Here is a 25,485-nt window from a genome sequence, read left to right as displayed (position 1 = left end):
TGGTTCAACTACATTAAATAAATTAATCAATAATATATATGTCCATTACGCTTTATGAGCCTTTATCAAACGATCTTTGACAAAATTAAACGTGTAATGTCCCCAAATCTTATCCTCCCGTAATATTAACGACAAAGGTACGGTTTGACGTGCCCATTATTTGTTCAAGCATGATCTGTATTTGTACGAAACAGACTATAGTTGGGCTCACTTTGTGGTGAGAGTTACTTGCCCCTTGTACTGTCTGGCAACCGGCAGATAGCACGCGCAAGTTCGCTGGCTGGATGGTGTCGCTATGATAGAGTCATGGCGCTCTACGGCAAGTCCGCAATGGATAAACTCATAGGAAGCGATCATTTCTCATTATCGGATCTTGTGAAAAGTTTTAACAATGCCATAAATGAAGAACAGGCATGGGCAGTGTGTTTCCAATGTGCCCAATTTTTTCTCCGGGGGCAACCCCAAGAAAAATACCAGGATTTGTACATGTTCGGGAGCCAAGCATTACGACTTTCAAAAGATGGTGAAGTTTTCATTGATTGTCAGTCATTAACAAGCAAAGGATCGGGTAAAGGCCCACCTGACAGTAAGTATTATTCTGACTGTCACCGAAAACGATGTTTCTTTCAGTGTGACATGCTACGTATCTCATACCGAGATTCGGCGAAGTGGTGAAATTGACAAGCTAAATGTCGACGTTCATTTGTCCCATAATCCCGCACACTGCAACTCTGGCAGTCAGCATTCCGCCAATATCGATCGGTACAAATAATGGTATCAGATTTCGGCCTGTGTCCTACATTGCAACAGATAGTCTGAGATATATGCACGTATCTAAACGAAGACACCACGAAGACAACGGTGTCTGTATTCAACCGTTCAGTGTTCGAATATTGTTTAATAGGTCATAGATACATTTTATGATAGACAGCATAATAAGATGTCAGATGAATGATTTTGTAAGTAATACCACTTGGATGATTTTAGTATTTTTATTTAAACAAAACGCCACTAGCTTTCCAAGAGGGATTCCTGGAGGTTCCTATTAATATATATAAATGCAATACTGTAAAGTTCTACTGGTGACTTTTGGCAATTTCACATAGGCTGTTCTTTTTAACATCGTTTCTTCTTAAATCAACACTCTTTTGCTTCTCTCATTGATTTGTTCAATCATTTAGAATGCTGCATTGAAATAAAGTATATTACTATTTGAAATATTACTGTTTTTCTAGCTGACTATAATCTGAGAATATTAAAGGTTCCAAGAAATGTTGATATCAGATCACAAGATAGGATGCGAATATGTCATAACTCGTAACAACAGGATTGGAGATATCTCTTCTCTTTGTTTTGAATCAGCCCTTTACAGTTAAATTTTGACAATTTCACGTTTCAGCCTTATCTTAAACATAAATTCCTCATGGATGATCAATGACAACAAAAGCATGTCAATTTCTCAGGGTACATCCTCGGATGGAACAATAATTATGTCATGAAATTGCAATGACGTTTCAATTAGGTGTGAAACACATTGTCCCTTTTTCAATTACCAGTTCAATTACCTTTCAACATGACTATATTGTGATAACTGGTTAGACCAGCTTCCCTCAACATCCCAGGCAATTACAGTAGTGAAGGTTTAAGGCCCTATCGAGATTATGTCATAGTTAACGGACAACCCTTGGGGGTGTGTGAACTACTGTCTCATGCCTTGAGGGGCCAATAAGCAGGGTCTCGTTAAGGTGTTCCTCTGTAGTAATTGGTGTGTCCTTAGCTTAATTATGAGAACCTTTAAAAATACATAATAAGTGTTCTTAAAAGAAATTAATTTTTCTTCTCACTGAATGGTTATGTACCCATGCTGTTGATATTTTTTCAGTATGTAAAGTTATTTTTTAGATGATTTAAAAAAATGTAAATAAGTTTTGTTTCATAAAAGATATTGATAGACAATAATATTATGCATGGAAAACAGCTATTTTTTAAAACTCTCTGAAGAATACAAACAACACAGCCATTGAAGTGTTTGAGAGGTCCATGTTCTGACCCTAATGTTGAATATTAGAGATTGAAGGAGTCCCTATTGTAGAATACTATAGGAGCAAACTTCATGAACCCTGAACCCTGCATAACCAAATCATAGAATTTGCTGTCACAAATGTTTAAATAAGGAAAAGGTACAGAAATGAACATGACAGTAAAAAATATATTTTTGAACACACCATTGGACCTTTTGGTGAGAACAATCAATAATTTTTTTAAAGATTAGTTGTGTGTCAATAATTACATGTATTTTCTCCATGGATCTTTATTTTCACACAACAATCTCCCACTGTTGAAAGATTCAGCCTGTTGTTAGACCAGGTCTGTTTGGTCAAGCTCTGTAATTAATTTGATTAATAAATAAACAGTCTTTTGTCCGAAATTTCAAGATCATGTCAGTGTGACATAGTATTATGCTCAACATATTTAAGGGATAATTTTGTGTGCATGTGATATTGATCAGACATTTCGTCCAAACATGGTTGTACATATGTATGTATGTTAGGTTTGATGAGACCCTGAACTGTCCCCAGTGGTAGAGAACTTGCACTATTTGCAATTAATTTGGTTTAAGCAAATGACAAGGTTGCCCAAACAACCACAGACAGTTAAAAAAGGGTAAAATATACTTTCCTCCGTTTCAAGGCTGCGACAAGTCCACATGTCTGTTAGCTTGTGGCTAATGGGAACGCATCAGAAAACACCAGATTGTGAATCTTCTAAAATAGTTTTTGTTAACAAGTATGATGTTAGTGATATCATGATAACATGAAAACAATTTTCAATGTGTTTATGAGGTTGTTCTGTGAAGATAGACTAGCTTACAGTTTTTGAAATATCAGTAAAAGATATTCCCCCTACCATCACTAAAAATAAATATATAAATAAATAAAGACAAAAACAGTGACACAACCCTTTCCATAGTGATAATAAGAAATCTCGCAGAGATGATATAAATATTCCCAAAGTTTATTCACCATACTGTGGGCTATCCCGTTTCATAAGTCCTACTGCAGTATTAGAGGCTTCAAACTTCAAACATTAATGTCTCCCTACCACCATTTCCTTTTGTTCAAGCTGTCACGTTTTTCCTTATTGCAATCTTGCCGTCAATATTGTTTCGTTCATATACTTATACATTGTTTGTACTTCTAAATAGCTAAAAGCACACCCACACATGAATATATATATAACACCATTAATACAGGTGCGTGAATAAGTTTCTGTAGGTTGTACAAAGCATATACGTGTGTAGAGTTAGGTGTCGTCCATTCAAGCGAAAATGGTGTTGCCTACGGCAGGTGAAACGAGAATACCCACTCATCCTGTTCATTATTTTCAAGGATAGTTGAGTCATTGAGTCATTTTATGATCCTGAAAGGGGGAAATTCATAAAGAATGTGAAACGGTTCTGTTTGGATATTTTGGGGGGAGCAAATAAATAGGAAGCCATTTTGAAATGTCTTTATCTTTCTTTGATCTTGATGAAGCTGTAGATTGAATATCCTTGATATAGCTCAGTATGACAAGCAGAAAGGACTAGGTGACCTGTTAAGGGTGAACATGGGTGGTTTGACCCATCCCTTTTCTAATAGGGGTCTTTCTTGAGGAGTCTACAGGTTGCAATTTGATGTGAAAGTTGAACCATGCTTCTTAATTAGATACTACATAGTTATTGATTGGCTGAAACACAGCACCTTTGCTATACCAGTGCTTCTTAGAGACTGTCTTTTATAAATTACTACTTACATGACCAACTGACCGACTTTGTGGTCTAGTTGGGGATTGAACCCCGGAAAGCAGAAGGTCCGGGGTTCAATCCCCGGTCACGTCATACCAAAAGATGTTATGAGAAGGTACTTATTGTTACCCTGGCTGGCACTCGGCTTAAAGGGGCTAAAATAAGGACTGGTTGGCTCAGAGTCAGTATACATGTCTGAGTGGGGTATTCATGTTAAAACTGTGGCATGGTATCTTAGTGAGCTAACACTATAAATCAGCATCAGTCCGGACTAGTACAAGCAACTTTGTGGGTGGAAATCAATTCTGAATTCCATAAATGTGGCTTTTTACTTCAAATACTGATGTGATAAAAAAGAAAAGAAGATTCATATAGATATAATCATTTTGTTTGAAAAAGATATTGGAAATATAGTTCTTTTGGTTTAATGCACAGCTTGTAATTCCATTGCCTTGTTTCCCAGATAGTTCTAAACCTATTTGCGCAGAGCATTTGTTAAAGCCCAAGAGAGTTAAATTCCGTAAGCTTTGGCCATTTGTCCACATAAATTATGATGAAGATGTATGAGTGAAAGATGTAGGTGACCGAAATGTTAATGGTGCTGTGGTTTGTGCGAAGTATATTAATAAGCAAGGTGTCAGTATATCCCCATGTCATATTCCATCACTCCTCAAACTCAGACCCCTCTGGTATCCATGTAATGGGGAAATAGGTAATAGTTGGTGTGTCAAGTTCAATGTATCACTATTTAGACTCTAATTGTTAATTTTCCAACACAAATCCCTGTAAGGTCAAACGGGTGTTTGCAGCTGAACAACGGTTAGTTCAGGCAAAGGTTAAGGAAGGTTTTCCCATTCTCAGTTATATACTCTTGTGTAATTAATAGGAATGTATCGTCAATGTTTACAAATCTATGTCAGTTTTACAACAGAATATTATAGGCGTAATGGAACTGAATAGATTGGTTGTTATCTTAAAATAACATATTCCCCCTAACACAGCATGATATCAATCTGCCATCTATGCATGCTAAACATAGTCCATAATTATTCAGTATTCATAGTATTCTATCCATATTTGATTTACCATATGTTGTTTTTAAATATGTTTAAAGTTTTTGTTTGTTTTGTGTAAATATTTTGTTTTTACATTTTCATGTTACAACTTTTCTTGAATAATTTGTATATGCAAAGAAATAGGATCTTGTTTTATGATCATACATAATACCATATAATTCTATGATACTGCCCCTATTAATATTTGTATTCCAAACCTACTTTGTACTTGCAGTGAGAAGGATTTTTTATACGACAACTTGTTTGAATATTAATAGGACCAGAATATGTTTAGAATGATGCATCAAGAAAAGGCTTTAGAAATGCATTTAGATATAAATTTGAATGAGACTACTCCTGTTCTTTACCGTGCCATGCATGAGCTACAAAATGTACTTGTGTCAAACTCGGCTTCTCAAGACGGCCATGTTTACATATCTCCTTTCTGATCACCTGCATGTATGGCCTTTGTGTGTGTGTTGCTCACTCTGTAAGGTGTGGGTGTGGGAAAACGAGGATATAGCGCTGTTTGCTATTATATCATTTATAGCTTAGTGAAATCAGTTTGAATGCCTTTAGTTTTGTGACGGCCTTCAAAGTAAATAAGTAAAGATAGAGTAAGGTTGTCGGATTAATAGGGAAAAAACGATTCAAGGAATTCTTCAGTTGATCTTTTTCAAGTTTGAAAATTTCTTTTTGGTCACCATGACATATTTTTGAAATATGTCTGGAGTAGTATTAAAGAATAATACTTCTTAGTCATTCAATATAGAGATGTAATGGTTATAATGTTTATATCTAGGTATATGTCATAAGGTTATGTAGGTGAATATTTTGGAAAATAACAGGTACCGTATTTGACGTAATATATATTGACTAGTGAATGATCACAATTGATCAATGTACACTTATTTATTCATGTACAATACACACTTGTGTGTTATATGCACCCTTAGTTATAGGCAATTAAATTCTGGATAATATACCTGTTGTGTATAATATGCACAGTCTTTTCTTTTGTATCATTTCAGGGTGTCACCATAAACCACGAAATTTACGATCTTTCCATTCTATTTTCTTTCTCACCAAAATTATATTCTAATAAGAGCCCCCTATTTCTAATTTTGAGAGCGCTCTGGGCGCTCATTACGTCAAATACGGTAATTGATAACTATTTATGTACCCAGGTTGTATTATGCCTTACATAATACAAATTTTGAAAACAGCTCAGTAACGGTCGGCCGCTTTATCTGGTAGGTCGGTGTTACTGCATGTTGTTAATGTTATAAAAATAAGTGTATTGTACAAGCTGATAGGATATCGGCTAAGATTCATGTATTGTGGTAATATGCTGGATGACAGGAGAGTTAGGGGCCAAAGGATCACCCAAGATATGTCTTGGTGGATGTGTGTAGGCTGGGGGAAAAGGGGCGTGGGGGGATTTCTCCAGGATTTCATTATCACATGTATGTCCTTGGCTCTCTAACAACTTGTTTATGCTGCTATGTATAGCTGTTGGAAACTAGGGCTGGGTAACTTGGGTACTCGGGGTCGGGTGGGTACTGAGTAGGACCCCGGTACCCACAGGACTACCTGGACCTTGTGGTTAGTCACATGATATGTATAATTTAATGACAGTACTCCATGATTACACTACAAGTCGCTAATGTTTGCATTTCTTCCTGACTATCCACCCATTCATTTATATGTTTGAATAAAGATAAAACTTCATGCAGTAAACTTCACCGTATGCATGACCAGATCGTTTTACATTTTGCCAGGGCTACAGTCAAACTTTTCTCAATCGGACAGTTTGTACCTATCTTTTGATATCTACAGCAGGTACCTGGGTAGGGTCAGGTAATAGGGGGTTGGGTACCCGGGTGGTAAATTTAGACTCATCCCAGCCCTACAGGAAACAATATTTGTTGTTTAACGCTGCACTCTGCAATATTCCAGACACATAAGTAAATAAAGATGCTCATGATATCAATCACTGGATATTCTGGTTCAGACTCGATTACTTACAGACCGCAGCCATATAGTTGGAATATTGCTGTGTGCAGAGTTAAACAAAACAAAACAACCCAAACCAAAACAAACTCTAACAAAATGTTTGATGAGTGGTTGGGCAGCTGAAAACAAGTTCTCAGATCGTGATGTAGACCATGAGCAGATGATACAGAAGTAAGATGGTGAAGATCTCTGAAGAAGTATAAAAAGCAATAAAACCCTTTCCTTATCCAATAGAAATCTCTGCTTAAAGCGGAATTGATAGTACGATTCTGACTATATCATGAACAGGTGTTTATGAATCTCTAACAAATAGCAGTAATGCCATGTATTCGCGAAAAGGTGAGCATATCCTGCCTATCCGGTGGCACTGTCACAAACACATGCAAAGGCAAGTCAATTGCTCACCTCTAAAGGCCTGGGAACATATGGTATAATTCAAAATAGGGAATTGCATTGGACATCATTTTTGTCACTGATGCGTCAAATTTGGAAATGTCCTCCGCCATTCTTGAAGTATTATGTGTAAAGACCTAATCATGCCTATCACTGGTATATTGAGCTGGGCGATTTGTCATACTTTTTACATCAGTGGCACTTTAGAAACGATGAACATGTATTGTGTTGTGCTGGGTGTGTCTGTCTCAGGAATGACATATTTTATCAAGCCATCTTTAGAATTCATTTGAAGCTTTCAAGATGAAATACCAACTTCAATGGTTATGTAGTTTATAGTCAATTCACTCGAGAATGCTATTGGCGAGTGTGATTCAGGAAAGGATGGCTCAACTCGGACAAGTATTGTCCAATAGGTTTGAGAATAGTACCTCTTGCAGTATAGGTATCTGAAGGCCATTCTAAGCCTACTTTGAGTATTTGACAGGACATGATGCCTGAATACCCCGAATCACCCCAGGATATTATATAGATCTTCAGTTTGAGCGAGTGAAGTCATGTCAGGGTAGTAACATTGCATATTTGACAAAATATAAGACTGTTGAAGATCGGGGGTAGAATAGGTCTTCAGCAACCCATGCTTGCTGTAAAAGGCGACCAAGCTTGTTGTAAGAGGCGACTAACGGGATCAGGGGGTCAGGCTCGGTGACTTGGTTGATGATTGTCTTCGTATCCTAATTATGTGTATCGATGCTCATGATGTCAATCACTGGATTGTCTGGTCCAGACTCGATTATTTACAGACCGCTGTCATATAGCTGGAATATTTCTGAGTGTGGCGTTAAACAACAAACAAACAAACAAAATATATGGGATAAAAACCAAGAGTTTAATATCGGGGGCATGGGTGGCCCAGTCGTCTAAGGCAAGTCAATTCGCTGTGCAGAGTTGCGTCCCTTGGGCACTCCAGAAATCTTTGATTGTGGGTTTGAATTCTGCTTCGCCCCGATTATGTTTCTAGGTTTGTCAGCACCATACCTATGCTCGTGGGTTTCACCGAAGTGGTAAACATAATAGCACTTACTGCACTTCCTGCATCACTCAGACATGCACTGGTTTTGTAGCATGTCTTTCATATATAAAAAATACAATCTTTATTTGGTTGTGTGTCCATGTGTATCAAAATACGATGTTCGACTTGACCGATTTCTATACCCATCGTTCATCTGTACAACCTGCGAGACACAAACTTGTTTGTTCAAATTTACAGACGTTTTTGCACAAGGCAAAAGAAATTTGCTCGTTAAGCTATTTCATGCGCAGGTAAGTGAATAGGGTCATTTGTAGCAGTTGTGTGTATTTCAGTTCCCTGAACAGGTGATTGATGTATCGTTTGATGAAAGCGTACATTTCGTGTGAGAGACTCATAAACTTGTCAATATCATCACCAGGTATTTGAAGGGTATGCGGGGTATGAGGTTGATATGGGGGGTATTTGGTGGGTATTTAGGGTACTTAGGACGTAAAGGGTGTATTGTGTGGGTTGGGGCTAGGAGGGGACATTTGGGATCAGATATTGGGATTCAGTGGATCGAGAAGTGGGTGATATGATACTATAACAAGCACCTGTCAGTGTGTGTATGTCACTTGTCAATCACAAGTTCAGTGTTGTAATTTAGATGTTAATTCATTCGGAAACAGGAACAAAAAACTTAACTTCTCTATCATTGTAATTTTCATGGCAAGGTATGGACATGACAGAGATTGTTACAAGTCACATCTTTCTGAAAAAAAACATGGACAACCTGCATGAACAGATCATTTTGATTTTCACTTTTCTTGTAAAAAATGTGTAACTGGATACTAATGTTCTTGAGACTAATGGGTTCGTGACATTGTATCCCTTAAACTAACATTTATTCCAAGAAATAAAGTTATCTTGTTTTAAGTTTTATATCAAAAATATAATTCTAATAGAGCCCAAAACAGTGCTCAATTTGAGCTGAAGCAATCTAGACTTGCGAAGTAATTCTAGACTTGAGTTGGATTCATTTTGTAATTTATTCTCTAGTCTCAGAAACAGATTATCTATCCTTGTACTGCTGTATAAACATTATGTACTAAAACTGTAGCAAGGTATTTTGAAATTGGTCCATTTTCTTAAACTCAGAATGGCTTCTGAAAGACATTCCAGAGGCCAGCTGTAGGTTATTGGCGCCGTGAAGGGTTCAGAAAACACAATTTAACCACTATAACCACAATAATTTGGCACTGCCAGTATCCAAAACCAATAAAGCAGATCTCGATGGATAAAACTCTCTTGAATCTATAATGCATTTCTCAGTGGAAGCTAGGGTCAATAAGCAATTATAGAGTTAACTAGCATCAGGCAATAAATGTCGTTATCATCCTGACTCTGATAGAGGTCGTTGTGCTCCACTCTAGGTGTAAACAATGGGTTATCAGCCAGAGGGGTAGGCGTTAGTGTTATCTGAGGGGGATATGTGAGAGGGGTATTTGTGTCTTATCTTTTCGACTTGGTATGTAGGTTGTTTAATAAGGCAGACATAGGCCTTTGTGGTGTTAACAGACAATAAATTATTTTGAAATGAATATATTTTTACGTGATTTTGAAATATTGTCTTTCAAGTGGCCTAAAACCCAACTCACTCACTCACTCACTCACTCACTCACTCACTCACTCACTCACTCACTCACTCACTCACTCACTCACTCACTCACTCACTCACTCACTCACATTTGTCCTGCTACTTCTATATATAGTCAGTACATGTGTAGGAAGTGCACTTATTTTATAAACATTAAATCTGCAGGTAAAAGTGTCAGATTGTTGGATTGATATTTCCATATCAATGAAAGACAAAATTTCCTTGTTTACAGGGTGGACTGTTATAAATGTTACATGAACTTTCACCCTAATATGTAATCTTTTCGTGACATACAGTTGACAACAGTTGGTAAGTCTTGAGATAAGGAGTGCAGTATTAGCTTGTGTTCCTCAGACACAAAGTTAATAGGGAGTTGATACGAAGGAATTACTCACGAGATTGTAAACAGCTTTGTAAATATTAGTGCTTTATAACTTGCACAGGTTGTAGCATGTTTGTAGATAATTATTCATGTTTAGGAATGGAGGAAGTTCGGAGAGAAAGTCGTCCAATCTTTGTCAATACGGCAGTGGCAGCCATGTTGTCCTAGGCTTGTTGAGAACATATTGCATGCTGGAAATTCAATAGTCATTAACATGTTTCTGTTGAAAACAGAAGGATATTACTTTTAAGGGATGTTTTTTTTAACTTAGAAATAAAAAGTGACAAGTCTTTTTATCTTAATCTGGTAATGGAAGGAAATTTGCCTAAGGACTACTCTCTTCCGTAAATAAGTGAAAAATATTATAGAAAAAAATATACTTTGTGTCTTTATTCGAGTGGAGTTCAATTGCATCTGGAAGGAACTTTTTATGTCCACACTGGCTGTTATTCATGTATTGCATGTGCATGGGCTAAACCACAGGTTGCGTTCAGTTGTGTGTTTGGGTATTGTTTATTTTTGGCACCCTACATACCTCAATGACCCTTCAATCCTGACGGTCAGGATTAACAAGATATCTCCACTATTTTGTATCTAAAAAACCCCAAAACAAAACAAAATGACCTCTCAAACAAAGAACAAAGTCAAATAATACTTTTTGCATTCTGAACCACAAAGTCAGGTCTATTTCTGTGTACACTGAAACTATTTCCCTGATAACTACATCAACATAACATTCAGAGTTATGAAAACATGATCCCAAGTTTTGAGATGTTCTTTATAATATGGACCGTACAATGACTTATTTGGTATGTTGAGAAATTGTAAGTAAAGCATAGATCACACATACGTGTACCAGAGTCAGTGTGAGTAATGCAGTGTAATTATGTCAATAACACGCTAATAACTATAATTATCATACTAGCTGGCAAACTACTGTTTAGCTGTGTGTTGGCTTAGCGAGGTTGACATAGGATTCGAATTCACTGACGCAAAACAGCGCAATTGACAATCTGCGAAAATGGGAATGCCTTCATTGTGTTATAGAAAAATAAGATTTTTGTATTATTTTGGTACATGCGTCCTTGGATTTTGTGATTTCGGTCCTTGGGAAATAATCGTGTTATAGAGGTATCACACTGTGCAAATGGCCTGTTAGAATCGCTGGTACGCATAGAAACCGGGATTAATGTCAGCGTGACATTTGTCATTGGTTAGAAATGAAATGATTTATGAATATGCCTCAAATGGTATTTTACCGGTTCAACATTTATATGGATATGATTATGTATAATATGTCCATTAAGCATTCAAGACATGTGGGGCATTAAAATACCAAAGGAGTATAAAACAAACTTTAAATGTTGTCAGTAGCTATCCCTAAAACCCCCAGTAAAATTATAGCAAGTGTTAGGTGTGAGTCATCTTCATGTGGATGATTGTATATGAAGCAAGACAATATGCGTTCTATTTTTTCTTCACCCAGACGTGTGAGATATTGCACAAGGGCTACTTTGAACCAACCTATCATTCAGCATGCGAGTTAAACTCGTGCACCGGTAAGACGTATGTGAATAAATTCAAGAATGCAACAAAACAAGTTAAACAGCTCCCTCCCTCCCTCCCTCACTCACTGACTCACTATATTGCTTTAATTTTTGTGTAAAATAATAATTCAATGATATTTGATGGCAAATTTTTAGTTCTAGTGGATATTGGTACTGATTTAAACACAGCTAATATGATTATTTTTAAAAAAAAAATGTTTCTACAGGATTCCTCATGAAAGTATCGTAAAGGAAGTCTTTAAATCATATTATTTTCATTTCTTTTTACAAATAATGTTTGATCTTCATGATTATTGGCCATAAACGTGTATGTCGCGCACACACATCTCCACCTAAAATGTTAGATCTTTAATCAGATTTCAATTCAAGGACCCCATTTTGGGAATGGCGTAATCCTCTTGAGGGGCTGTATTGTGTTTTTTTATCCTGAAAAAAGGACACACCCAAAATGTTAATTCAGTTAATATCCCACAAGGCCTTTCTACGTCAAGGAAGGAATGGTCGCCAAGGCCAATGAAACAAGCTAAGGGGATTACTACGTTTGGCGGATATTATCCTTGATATCTTGTCCAACAAAAAGTGTGGATGTAGGGGTAGCGATACAATTCTCCATTAACAACAAACACTTAGTGGTTTAACGTTCTGTGGTCTGTTTAGCCGTGCATGCCGATTGCAAAAAACAGTTCGTTGAAGAAAGCATGGAAGATTGCCCTAATGGGAGGGCATGTTGAGAGTTCATGTTTCGGCTCTAAACATCGGCTTGTCACGTTCCTGTCAACATGGAGGATCAGATGTAAAGACAACTCCTTTGACAGATTTTCTCGGTTGGACTCGTAATGATGTGTAAAAGCTATGCAACTTGAATGGAGATAAGGAGATAAGTAGTTGTGCTTTGACACTTTGCATTAATTCGGAGGAAGAGATTATGCTTCTCGTTATCACAAGGAGAGTTGTTGGAATCTTCTTGTCAGATTCTCACTGATCTCTATCTTGTAATGTTATACTGGGCATATTGGCACTGCTTATTACTGACAGTTGAATCAGGAATTTGGTTTAGAATTTATCTATCAGTTTTGTGAAATATTATATGGTGATCATCAGTAATTTTACTTTGACTGCAGAGCGGAATAGCCATGTCATAAGAAGATAGGAAACTGTATTGGTGTTCTAAGTTAAATGAATACAAAGTTGCCTGACTTTATCCAATAGGAATTGTTTAGCAACATTTTTTTAAAGCAAACATTTTTGTGTACAGAAAGAAAACCAGGGTTTGATATGGAATGGCAATTTGTCCGTGACTGATCAACTGAAGGCTAGTAGTGTTATGTACGGACTAGTTCGTCTTGCGTTTGTAATTGCAACTACCAATCTGTAACAGGCTAGCGGCCTGAGTAAAGTCTGTCCCTCGCTTGCGTCTGTCTATGTTGGGTGTGTCCCCATTGTGTTTGCCTCCACTTGGGTTTGTCCTCGTTGTCTCATTCCCCCTCGCCTGTCTTCCTCCACCCCTCCCCCCCCCCCTCTTTCCCCTGACCTGTCTCCCCCTCCCCCTTCTTTTCCCCTCGCCTGTCTCCCTCCTCCCCCATATCTGTCTCTCTCTTTCTCCCCCCCCCCCCCCTTCCCCTTGTGTATCTGTCCTTCCTCTTCCTGTCTCTTCGTCTTCCATCTTCCCCTCCCTCTTTCTCTCTTTTCTCTTCCCCCCCCACCCTCCTCTCATTTGTGCCCCACCCACCCATTGGGAGTATACTGTTTGGGCTTGCCCTTGTCTCCCCGTCCTTCGTCTCTGCCCCGCGGTATGAGCAGTGTCTGCCCACCTGGCTGGAAGGGAGCAGGTGGGGGTCAAGGCGGTGGTGTTCGATGACCTGCTGAAAGTGACCATTGGTCAGGTACAATGGGGCCCGGAATGTCAGATATGTGACTACCCAACGGATAATTGTTAAGAGGTGAAAGGAAAAGAAGAGATTGGATATGAATAATAATAAATCATCACAGGTAAAACCTCTCTACATAATGGACATGGTGTGGAATGAGGAGATGAGTGGGGGGGGGGGGGGGGGGGGGGGGGGGTAAGGAAGCATATTTGATGGGGGATCTCTTGATTGGCATTCTACAAGTTGGTGAATAAGTACGAAAATGTATACCTTCATGGATAACAGCTTCTGGTTTGATTTGGGTATCTGGGGTAGGGATATGGCATTGTACGGAGGGTTGGGGTGTAATTTGATGTGGGTAGCAGTAGTTGGAGTGGGAGGGGTGGGGTTAGTCGTAACAGTAGTAATTTGATGCTGTGGAGTAATTTTAAAGGGTAATATTTAGTTATATGTTTGTTTGGGTGAATGTGTCATTTTAGGGGTACGTAAAGAGAGACTTTTAGGGTTATGGACAGTTGATGTGGGGTACTGTGAAGGATTAGAGAGGCTTGAACTTTCTTTGGGTATTTTAAGAGGGCGGGAGTAGGTTGAAAGATGAGGTAGATAGGAATCTGTAGAATGTATTATTTTAGGGGTAAAATGTGGATGAGAGAGAAGTAGTACTACAGGGTTGTTGGATTGGGCAAGGGATGCTACGGCTAAGTTTTTGACCATCTTCACACCTGGACACTTTCCCACCTGCATGCTACATCGTGTACAACCTCCTTCTCACCTGTAAGCTACATGACCTTACTTTCAACCACATTCTCACCTGGACACGACAAGTCATCATTTACAACCACATTCTCACCTGGACATGACAAGTCATCATTTACAACCACATTCTCACCTGGACATGACAAGTCATCATTTACAACCACATTCTCACCTGGACATGACAAGTCATCATTTACAACCACATTCTCACCTGGACATGACAAGTCATCATTTACAACCACATTCTCACCTGGACACGACAAGTCATCATTTACAACCACATTCTCACTTGGACACTACAATCATGATATGGCTGAAATATTGCCAGTGTGATGTTAATTCTTAACTCACTCACTGGACACTCCAAGACATTGTTTACAGCCATCTTCTCACCTGTAAGCTATGAGATATTGTGAGACATGATCAGTCTACCTGACAATGGAGTCAGCCATATTTCTGAGATTACTCATAGCAATATATGTTTACCTAGTTGTTTACACACAGAGGCTTATGTATGTGATATGGACGTATTTGTGTGGCACAGCATGACATGACTGTGATTGTTAAGTCCTTATATCAACTTAAATTGTTTTATTCATTGCAAACTGAAAGGCCATAGGCCCATAGTTCAACATATTTACAAGGTATGGGTGTTTCTTCTAACTAACAATGCATGATGTATGTACAATGCAATATTTTGTAATAAAGTAATATTTGAGGTCGACATGAGTATGCAAAACAAATTAATATTTGGGTAAGTTACAAACTTCTTTTGAATATACTTGTTTCATAATTGACGATAGAGTTTACTCACAAGAATAAAATGATACTCATTTTCTACAACATAAAGGTTACAAGATGTACAGATATCTGTACCAATGAATATGATAGTAAATCAAAATTATGCGATTCATTCATTGAAGTTTGTAGTGCAGTTGTAGGTTTAGTTTACTTATGATCAATGCCATCCGTGTATAATTTGGACAAATGTTCCGTTGATGAAATCAGAAATTAAACATGTTAATTATTCCTTATTTAATGATTATTTTGATCTTATGCATATTTTCTTTGGTCAAGATGCCAATATTAACATCTTGTCACAGAAGTTGAAGTTAAAATACGAACTTAAAGATTTTGACAAAAGTGTTTGAAATCAAGCATCAAAGTCAAGTGTCCTTGTCAAAACCCTATTTTTAAGAGTTAAGGATTTAGGGGATCCCAGATTCAAACACTAAACAAGGGCAGATCCAGCATTTTTAAAAGGGAGGGGTTTAAAATATCAAAGGTAGAACAGGTCTTCAGTAACCCATGCTTGCCGTATAAGGCGACTTTGCTTGTCGTAAGAGGCGACTCACGGGATCGGGTGGTCAGGCTTGCTGACTTGGTTAATGCATGTCATCGATCCAAATTGCGTGGTTCGATGCTCATGAAGTCAATCACTGGATTGTCTGGTCCAGACTCGATTATTTATAGACCGCCGCCATATAGCCAGAATATTGCTGAGTGCAGAGTAAAACATCAATCAAACAAAAAAACAAAAACAAATCAAAATATCAAAATCCTCTCTCAGATAAGTTTACTACCAACAACATACCACATTTGGTATTCAAAAGGGGGGTCAGGACCTCCTGGACCCCTCTCTGGATCGGCCTATGCTATAGGACTGTAGGGGAAGACCTCAAGGACCTCTTGACCCCTCTTAATTGTGGATACTAAAAAAGAATATTTTCAAACAGCATTCTAATATTTAAAAAAAAAATTGAGGTAAGCACATCTTCAAAACAGTAAAATATATTTGTCAGCCTAATCACTGAAATATGAAGTCTTTTCAGTCCTGTTCTTCCCTCTCTATTTAAGAAAGACATTCTTCACACCAAATGGGTTCACAGATATCTACCTGCCCACCCACTGACCACTTGACCCACCTTGCCTTTGTGGAAGGAGGGTACGAAAAGTCACCATGCTATTTATAGTCTTTATGGGGATGGAGTCCTGCACCGGCTATAAAAGTATTTGAAGAGTAATCCTGATGAATCATACGCTCTGTTATGTGTCGGCTTTCATATGAGCCCACGTTTTTGCTCGTGTCCAAAGAAGCGAGACCAAATGTAAATATGTTGTACTTGTGTATACAAGTGTCCTGTGCCACAATGACATTTGCTCAGCTGAACTGATTCAAGTTGAACACATTAGGGTATACTTCAGTATTGTGCTAAAACATGTTATTGAAAATGTTATGTGTATAGCCTACAGAAGGCTTAATTTTCAGGAAGGAAACAAATAAATGTTTTGTGATGGGATGAGTGTTGAAGTTTATAGGATCATTAATTTGTGTCATAATGTGTCCTGTTCTTGTGAGGGTGGGTCGGGTCTCAAGTTCGTGAAAATGGTTGAGAATTTGTACACAAATGAAAACTGTTTGTGGTATACATCACAGGTTGAAAGAATTTAAGAATGCTGGACATGAAGTCAATCCTTTTGGTCAATATTTCCATCCTTCTGCTGGTTTATCTTTTTATGGTATGTGTTTGGAAGGGTATGAAACCAAATAATAAGATCTGAGGAATAGTGATATGTTTGATGCTTCTGTTCCTCCGTAGGGGGCGGTTGGGTAGCCTAGTGGTTAAAGTGTTCACTCGTCACGATGAAGACCCAGGTTTGATTTTCGACATGGGTACAATGTGTGAAGCCCATTTCTGGTGTCCCCCGCCATGATATTGCTGGAATATTGCTAAAAGCGGCGTAAAACCATTCTCACTCACTCACTCTGTTCGACCTTAGGATGTCAGTGCATTACACATTAATTTTGCCGATTCCTGATGTGTAGGTGGCATACATATTGATTGGTTGGTCACAATGTCATCTCATCAGTGTGCGAGCTTGAGAATCCCAATTGCAGCTGTGACCTGGTTAATATTATGTGTTATATATACCCTGTGTCATCACACTATCAACCACCAGTTCGCCTGATCTGGACAGATCTCATCGGTTAGGCTTCCGTGACATTGATGACATTTTCCATTACTTTGATTTTGCTAAATCAATCTATGTTTCATATTTCATATTTGGTGATAAATGATGTTTCCAGAATAAAAAGAGGAATGGTCATGTAAGGAAGTCAAATAAAATGTGTGTCGTTTCTGTTAAAAATAGTAAAAAGTAAAAATAGTTTCAATATTTTGAAAAAGAAAATATGTATGGTATGTTATCAAAGCATACCTATGAATGGAATTTGCCTTTGATAATTTTTGTAATAATGTCGTTACAGCCTTTTGAATCATAAGGTATTGTTATTTTTCTTTCACAATTCTATCCATGTAGTATCGTTTACAATTTTCTGTAATACAAGTCGCTGGGGTCTCATTACTGCTTACTGATTAACCTTGCAAGTGATACAGCTCTCTCTGTCCATTACTGTTAGCCTAGCATCCCCATATCAGTCATTACCCAGTCTGTGCCAAAAGCTTCGTGTCTACTTGCCGAACAAGGCTCTTAACATCATTTTCAGTCAATTTTAGTGTTATTAGAGGGACTTCTATTAGCTGAGCTCACAAGACCGAACAGAATTTTACTCAACTCGGCTCTGGACTATTGGCTTAAGTTGCAGACTGGTTAACTCATGATGCTGTGGGTGTTCTCAAACTTATCGAGGACTAATTTGGATGGGGTTAATTATTTCATGTCGGATCGTTATGATAGATTTATTTTGATTTTGACATGACTTCAATTTTTGCATGTAAAAAATCTACATCTTTTAATAAGAGGCGCATATGCTTGTCGTAAGAAGCGACTGACAGGATCAGGCTTGCTGACTTGGTTGATGCATGTCATCTTATCCCATTTGTGTGGATGGATGCTCATAATGTCAATCACTGGATTGTCTGGTCTAGACTCGATTATTCACAGACTGTCGTTATATAGCTGGAATATTGCTGAGTTCAGCGTTAAACAACAAACAAACAACCAAACAGACATCTTTTAGTCATTCATGAATAAAGTAAATAATTTTTTTATATTATTTTCAATTTCAGTTCAGTAGGTATAGCAACATTCATAATAGGATAACATCTTGTATGTTGTAGAACAAAGCCACCTGAGTGCTAAACGATTGTACTCCCATAACATTGGCATATGATATTCGTAGTGCAAGGATAGCTTTTTTAAACAGGGCCTACCTAGTGGTTAAAGCGTTCGCTTGTCACGCCAAAGACCCGGGTTCGATTCCCGACATGGGTATAATGTGTGAAGCCCATTTCTGGTGTCCCCCCCCCCCCCCGCCGTGATATTGCCTGAATTTTGCTAAAAGCAGCGTAAAACCATACTCACTCTTTAGAGTGCAGGTAGTAGGAACTATTTTTCAGTCCTGATGGGTTGTAAGACATCTGAGGAAAGTTGTATAGAAAGTTATAAAGAAGAGACAACCATTGCTTTGTTCTTCAGAAACAATAAAACCAGTGCAACCTGGATGGTTTGAAAAATTTCCAAGAGCTAAAAGTGTGGTGTGCATGAAATATTGCCTGTCACAGTTTTTGTGTCATATTTGAAACTCTTTTGAATCCATTTTTCATACTTGATAGAATGATGAAACCTGGCATATCTGTCTGTAACACAGAAGACTGACATTGTTCCTGGCAGTGGACATTCCATCCATCCAACTTTCCTGTTTCGTGATGTTTTAATGGTAATGTCATGGACATTTGTGACATTAAAGTCATTGTTGAAGTGGGGAAAAATTTATATATATGGGCATTGAAATAGAAATGATATAATTAATGTTTTTATATGACTTTATGGTTTGTCAAATTCCTTTCTTATGGCTAAGTATGAAAAAGTATAGTTGAGCAAGTGATGTAACTGAGATAGGCAAGTGAGGTGACTGAGATAGGCAGGTGAAGTGACTGAAATAGGCAAATGAGGTGACTGAGATAGGCAGGTGAAGTGACTGAGATAGGCAAGTGATGTGACTGTGATAGGCAGGTGAAGTGACTGAGATAGGCAAGTGAAGTGACTGAGATAGGCAAGTGATGTGACTGAGATAGGCAGGTGAAGTGACTGAGATAGGCAAGTGATGTGACTGAGATAGGCAAGTGAGGTGACTGAGATAGGCAAGTGAGGTGACTGAGATAGGCATGTGAGGTGACTGAGATAGGCAGGTGAGGTGACTGAGATAGGCAGGTGAAGTGACTGAAATAGGCAAATGAGGTGACTGAGATAGGCAGGTGAAGTGACTGAAATAGGCAAATGAGGTGACTGAGATAGGCAGGTGAAGTGACTGAGATAGGCAGGTGAAGTGACTGAGATAGGCAGGTGAGGTGACTGAGATAGGCAGGTGAAGTGACTGAGATAGGCAAATGAGGTGACTGAGATAGGCAGGTGAAGTGACTGAGATAGGCAGGTGAAGTGACTGAGATAGGCAGGTGAGGTGACTGAGATAGGCAGGTGAAGTGACTGAGATAGGCAAATGAGGTGACTGAGATAGGCAAATGAGGTGACTGAGATAGGCAGGTGAGGTGACTGAGATAGGCAGGTGAAGTGACTGAGATAGGCAGGTGAGGTGACTGAGATAGGCAGGTGAAGTGACTGAGATAGGCAAATGAGGTGACTGAGATAGGCAGGTGAAGTGACTGAGATAGGCAAGTGAAGTGACTGAGATAGGCAGGTGAAGTGACTGAGATAGGCAAGTGATGTGACTGAGATAGGCAGGTGAAGTGACTGAGATAGGCAGGTGAAGTGACTGAGATAGGCAGGTGAGGTGACTGAGATAGGCAAGTGAAGTGACTGAGATAGGCAAGTGAGGTGACTGAAATTGGCAGGTGAAGTGACTGAGTTAGGCAAGTGAAGTGACTGAGATAGGCAAGTGAGGTGTCTGAGATAGGCAAGTGAGGTGACTGAGATAGGCAGGTGAGGTGAATGAGATAGGCAAGTAAACTCCAGAGGAGGACCAGCATTGTTTCATTGTTTCAACACATCTGAGACTTACAGCCATTGTCAATGTTCTGCTTAGAGAAAATATTCGCCCAACTTTGTATAGGATGTCAGAACATTTTGTACCTAATGGGGACAGTTGTCTCCTCACAAGGATCCTGTTCCGAGATAAGCATCATGATTTATTATTAGGTAAGATGGCTCAACGTCCTCCATTTCTGCAATGTCAATATCAGTTACCGTGTGATTGACAACATAATTAACCCTATGTAGGTGTTGGGATAGTCAGTAAACCAAGGTTGTCTGATGGAACCTCAAGGTCGCAGCGCTAGGATTTAACTGCTTATCCTGCTCCATCTAGGGAGATCTTGTCAGTCGTGGCTCACTGATTCCACCAAGTGGGATGTTATCTAACTAGATTATCATACACTGGTAACCAGCTTAGGGAGTTGTACTCAGACAACTGTGTGCTTATGTTTACATAGAGGGATAAATTTCATGTTTTGGGTGTTATGACTGCCATACTTCAGTTGGAATTTTTATCAAAGAGTCGACATTGCTTGATTTTCAGAAGTCAGTTTTGTTTGTATTACTTCAGGCAAAGAGTTGAACAGTGTACCTTCATCTAAAAGAGTTTATGTTAGCAGAATCTGAGGGAGTTTATGTGACCTGAATCTGACTATTAATAATAATAATAATCAAGAGGTCATGATCGATGACTTGGTTGTTATCAAGTTGATGTACCTCATCAGCATGGATCATTGCTCATGATATCAATCACTGGTTTGTCCGGTCCAGCTTTATTTTTTTAGAGGCTGTCCTATAGCTGTAATATAACTGAATGTGACGTTACAAACAACAAACAAACAAAACAAATTGGGAAGCCTGTTCTCGATGTTAACTGGTCATGTATGATGTACGACACCCACTCGCTTATTCATCAATCAGATATTAATCTATTAGTTGTAGTTCGAGATGAAAGGAAGCGATCTTCATTAAAACTCATGTGGGTGTTCCGCCGTGTGATATACGGTCATATTACCCATTTGCTTATATTGTTTATAACCCTGGGGGCTGTTGACTGGCAAGGCACACATAATTGATGAAATGAACACACACAGCTGTGTCAAATAAAATTCTGACATACAAATATTATATATATATATTTAATATGTATCAGTTTCTGTGTGCAGGTCAAATATATATCATTTTTTGCAGTTTCTTATTTTGAATAGAAGCTATATTTGATATTTTCACAGTGTTGTGTTTTAGAGTTGGAGTGAAATATGAGAGTTTAAATTTTGATTTCATTCAGCATATACGTACAACAGAATCCCAGACCCTGGACTTAAGTGGGGGGCACAGGTGGCCCAGTCGTCTAAGGCGCCGTGATTTGCTGTGCAAAGTTGCGTCCCTTGGGCACGTCAGCTACCTATGATTGTGGGTTCGAATCCCGGTTCGCCCTGATTATGTTTCTAGGTTTGTCAGAACCATACCCGTGCTTGTGGGTTTCACCGAAGTGGTAAATGTTTGAGACCTGCATCACTTCGGGCTTTCCTCACACATGAAGCTGACACTCCGCGATATAACTGGAATACTGTTTAAAGCGGCGTTAAACCCAACTCACTCACTCACTCAATCATTGGACTTAAATTATAGTGAAAGCTTTACGATCCTGTACATTGGATATAAAGCAAAATGGCTGACATAGACATAGAGACTAATCTAAATATTCCCCGGATGTGACATGGCCACATGACATGTCAAGCTCATGTGTCTAATTGTACTCTCGGTATAGCACATGTGATTACTGTGTAGACGTAGTGCGTGTTAATGAACTTTCACACTTGAAGAGGATATTGCTTTTGTGGCAACAGTGGTGGATAGCCTATTTGGTCACAACTATTCCACACTGTAGGAGCCCAGTGGGGACTCTGTGTTGGAATAGGTCCCCAGCAACTATGGCGGTTGTAAGAGGTTACTCAATGAATCATGTAGTAAGACTCGGTGACTTGGGTGATGGCAGGTCATTGTACCATGATGGGTTATCATTATCAATCACTGGATTGTCTGTTCAAGACTCGATTATTTAAGGGCTGCTGTCATATAGCTGGACTTGATGAATGATTTGTTAAGCAATAAAACACATACACACACATTGGAGACACAATTCATGATTTACAGTCACAAAATAAAACAGAATCATCTTTTTATTAAGAAATATTGTTTTGTATATACAGTATATTAAGAAACAATGAAAACAATCCAATTTCAGGAGAAGTTTTTTTAGATGAAAACGTCTATCAACATAAAATGAAACATTTGTGTCCATACACTTAGAGGCGGTGGAAATGAGTATGAATATGTGACAGGTGGTGTAGCTGTTTGTCGCTATCGCTATGTATATTCAAACAGGAAGTCCGCTTCACAATTCCTCTGATACTGGAGCCTAGCCTGATTAACCCAGCATGCATCTGTCATCTGTGTTACCTGCATGTTCTAGTGATGTAACTATGCCATGTGTAGAGGGCTCTAGGTCAAGCTGAAACAACTTGAACAAACAATTCAAACTTAAGATAACAGTGACAAAGTTCTAAATAATCCACTGTATGAAAATATGGAAGTAAAATATTTGTATGTTTGGAAGTTGAAATAACGACAATAACGACAATAACTTTTGTTCCTGACATAAAAGAGGAATCTATATTTCATTAAGTATTTATGAAAATGGAATAATTAGGAATTTCTTATTCATCCACACTGGCCTCACTCCATGCTTCTTACCACAATCCTTTCCCCTTCGACCAACCCGTAATGATCCAGGTTAGAATTGGTCTTTTAGCAACCCATGCTTCTCGTAAACGGGATCAGATGGATGGGCTAGCTGACTTGGTTGATGCACGTCATCGTATCCCAATTGCGAAGATTGATGCTCATGATGTCAATCACTGGATTGTCTGGACCAGAATAGATTATTTACAGACCTCTGTCATATACCTGGAATATTGCTGAGTGTGGTGTCAAACAATGAACAAACAAACAAATAAAACGCTTCAACCATTTCATTTACTGCTAGCCTTTTTCTGTATCCTCCAAGTAGGCTTGTATCTCACATGGTCTTAAAACTCCTTCAGTAGTGCAGCAGTCTAAGTCACTATAATTTGCTGAACAGAGTTAACTCCTTTTTCCTTGCTGTGATCCACTCATCTTGGATTCGAATCCCAGATTCAGTCTGATAATGTTGTAAGGTTTGTCCATACCATGCTTGTGCTTATGCATTTTACTAAAGCCCTATACGTCAATGACATGTGTCACTTTGGGCTTGCCTTCCCACATTATGCGAACAGGATGTGAAATACTGTAAAAAGTAGGGTTAAGCTCAACTCACCCTTGATCATACCATGAGTTAGTGTTAGTGAGTATGGTTTTACGCCGCTCTTAGCAATATTCCAGCAATATCACGGCGGGGGAGATCATACCATGAAGTACACTAGTAGGTTCCCACGGTACACCTGCATTGTAATATTTCTGTTTTTGCTTCATGATGACATGCTGTGAGGTCATAATTTTGTCGTGATGGTCCTTGTTCTTAATGGCTGACATTGTCATTCCTCAGTGTCCGTGACATATTTCATTGTTTTTTTCATACTGTAATGTGACAGACAAGACGGAAATATCGTAACTTTGTATGTAAATATTATACATGAAAAAATGTGGTTTATGTCATCCATCTGGTCGTGCTGCACTGGTGTCATCCATCTGGGCTGGCTGCACTGGTGTCATCCATCTGGGCTGGTTGCACTGGTGTCATCCATCTGGGCTGGTTGCACTGGTATCATCCATCTGGGCTGGCTGCACGGGTGTCATCCATCTGGGCTGGTTGCACTGGTGTCATCCATCTGGGCTGGCTGCACGGGTGTCATCCATCTGGGCTGGTTGCACTGGTGTCATCCATCTGGGCTGGTTGCACTGGTGTCATCCATCTGGGCTGGTTGCACTGGTGTCATCCATCTGGGCTGGCTGCACTGGTGTCATCCATCTGGGCTGGCTGCACTGGTGTCATCCATCTGGGCTGGCTGCACTGGTGTCATCCATCTGGGCTGGTTGCACTGGTGTCATCCATCTGGGCTGGTTGCACTGGTATCATCCATCTGGTGGTGCTGCACTGGTGTCATCCATCTGGTCGTGCTGCACTGGTGTCATCCATCTGGGCTGGTTGCACTGGTGTCATCAATCTGGGCTGGTTGCACTGGTGTCATCCATCTGGTCGTGCTGCACTGGTGTCATCCATCTGGTCGTGCTGCACTGGTGTCATCCATCTGGTCGTGCTGCACTGGTGTCATCCATTTGGGCTGGTTGCACTGGTGTCATCCATCTTGACTGGCTGCACTGGTGTCATCCATCTGGTCAGGCTGTACTTGTGTTGCCCATCTGAGCTTCTGGTTTATTTGAAACAAACCTTGTACCCTTGCATCACAGGGCCAACTCTTTAGACAATTGTCCCAGGATATATCCCCATCAGAATAGGAGCTCCAACTAATTTATAAAGTAACAAGCTTGAGTCACTCAAATTAGATTTCAAGGGAGCCTGACCTATTGTAGCTCTCTCGTAATTGAATTGAGTGACCCACCTAAACCCCTCCTGATTGCTTGATGAATGTAGTCACCATGGCCTGTCTTTGTGAAGACATCTACCTGCCTGTCTTCAGACAGTGTAAGCTTCAAGGCTAATGGCCGATATTTCATTACTGACCTCTCTAGTTGATGCCTTCGAAGCAGTGGCTTGCCATTGCAATGTATGAATTGTGACTGGCCATGTGTTTCGGTATTCTGCCATCCTTTCAACTCAGTAGCTTTACTTCTTTAGTTTGACCAAAAAATGCATCCTGATCTCACAGTTTTACTGATCATGCTGTATTCCCAGGTCCCACATTGGTACACTTTTATATCTGAAGCCAATGTCTGACGTCCCCGAACGTGATATTGCTGAATATTGCGAAAAATGTGGCGTTAAACTGAATTCACTATCTAATGCAGTTAAGAATCTGTGAACACTATTTCAACTT

The 25,485-nt window shown here is 39.1% G+C and overlaps 1 protein-coding gene across 7 annotated transcripts in view; it reads left to right on the top strand.

The window, feature by feature from the left end:
* Positions 1-257: 257 nt before the first annotated feature.
* LOC139454064 (protein spire homolog 1-like) overlaps positions 258-25,485 on the top strand; it is a 130,603-nt gene continuing 105,375 nt past the window's right edge. For all 7 annotated transcript variants that reach the window (XM_071235561.1, XM_071235560.1, XM_071235563.1 and 4 more), the window contains exon 1: positions 258-586. In XM_071235561.1, coding sequence (XP_071091662.1) covers positions 307-586 — 280 coding nt within the window. In that variant the 5' untranslated portion in view covers positions 258-306. The remainder of the gene's footprint in view (positions 587-25,485) is intronic.

Source organism: Haliotis cracherodii, unplaced genomic scaffold (assembly GCF_022045235.1).
Source record: "Haliotis cracherodii isolate W230 unplaced genomic scaffold, xgHalCrac1.p SCAF_10, whole genome shotgun sequence".
Classification (NCBI taxonomy): domain Eukaryota; kingdom Metazoa; phylum Mollusca; class Gastropoda; order Lepetellida; family Haliotidae; genus Haliotis; species Haliotis cracherodii.
This window is presented reverse-complemented; position numbering and strand designations above follow the sequence as displayed.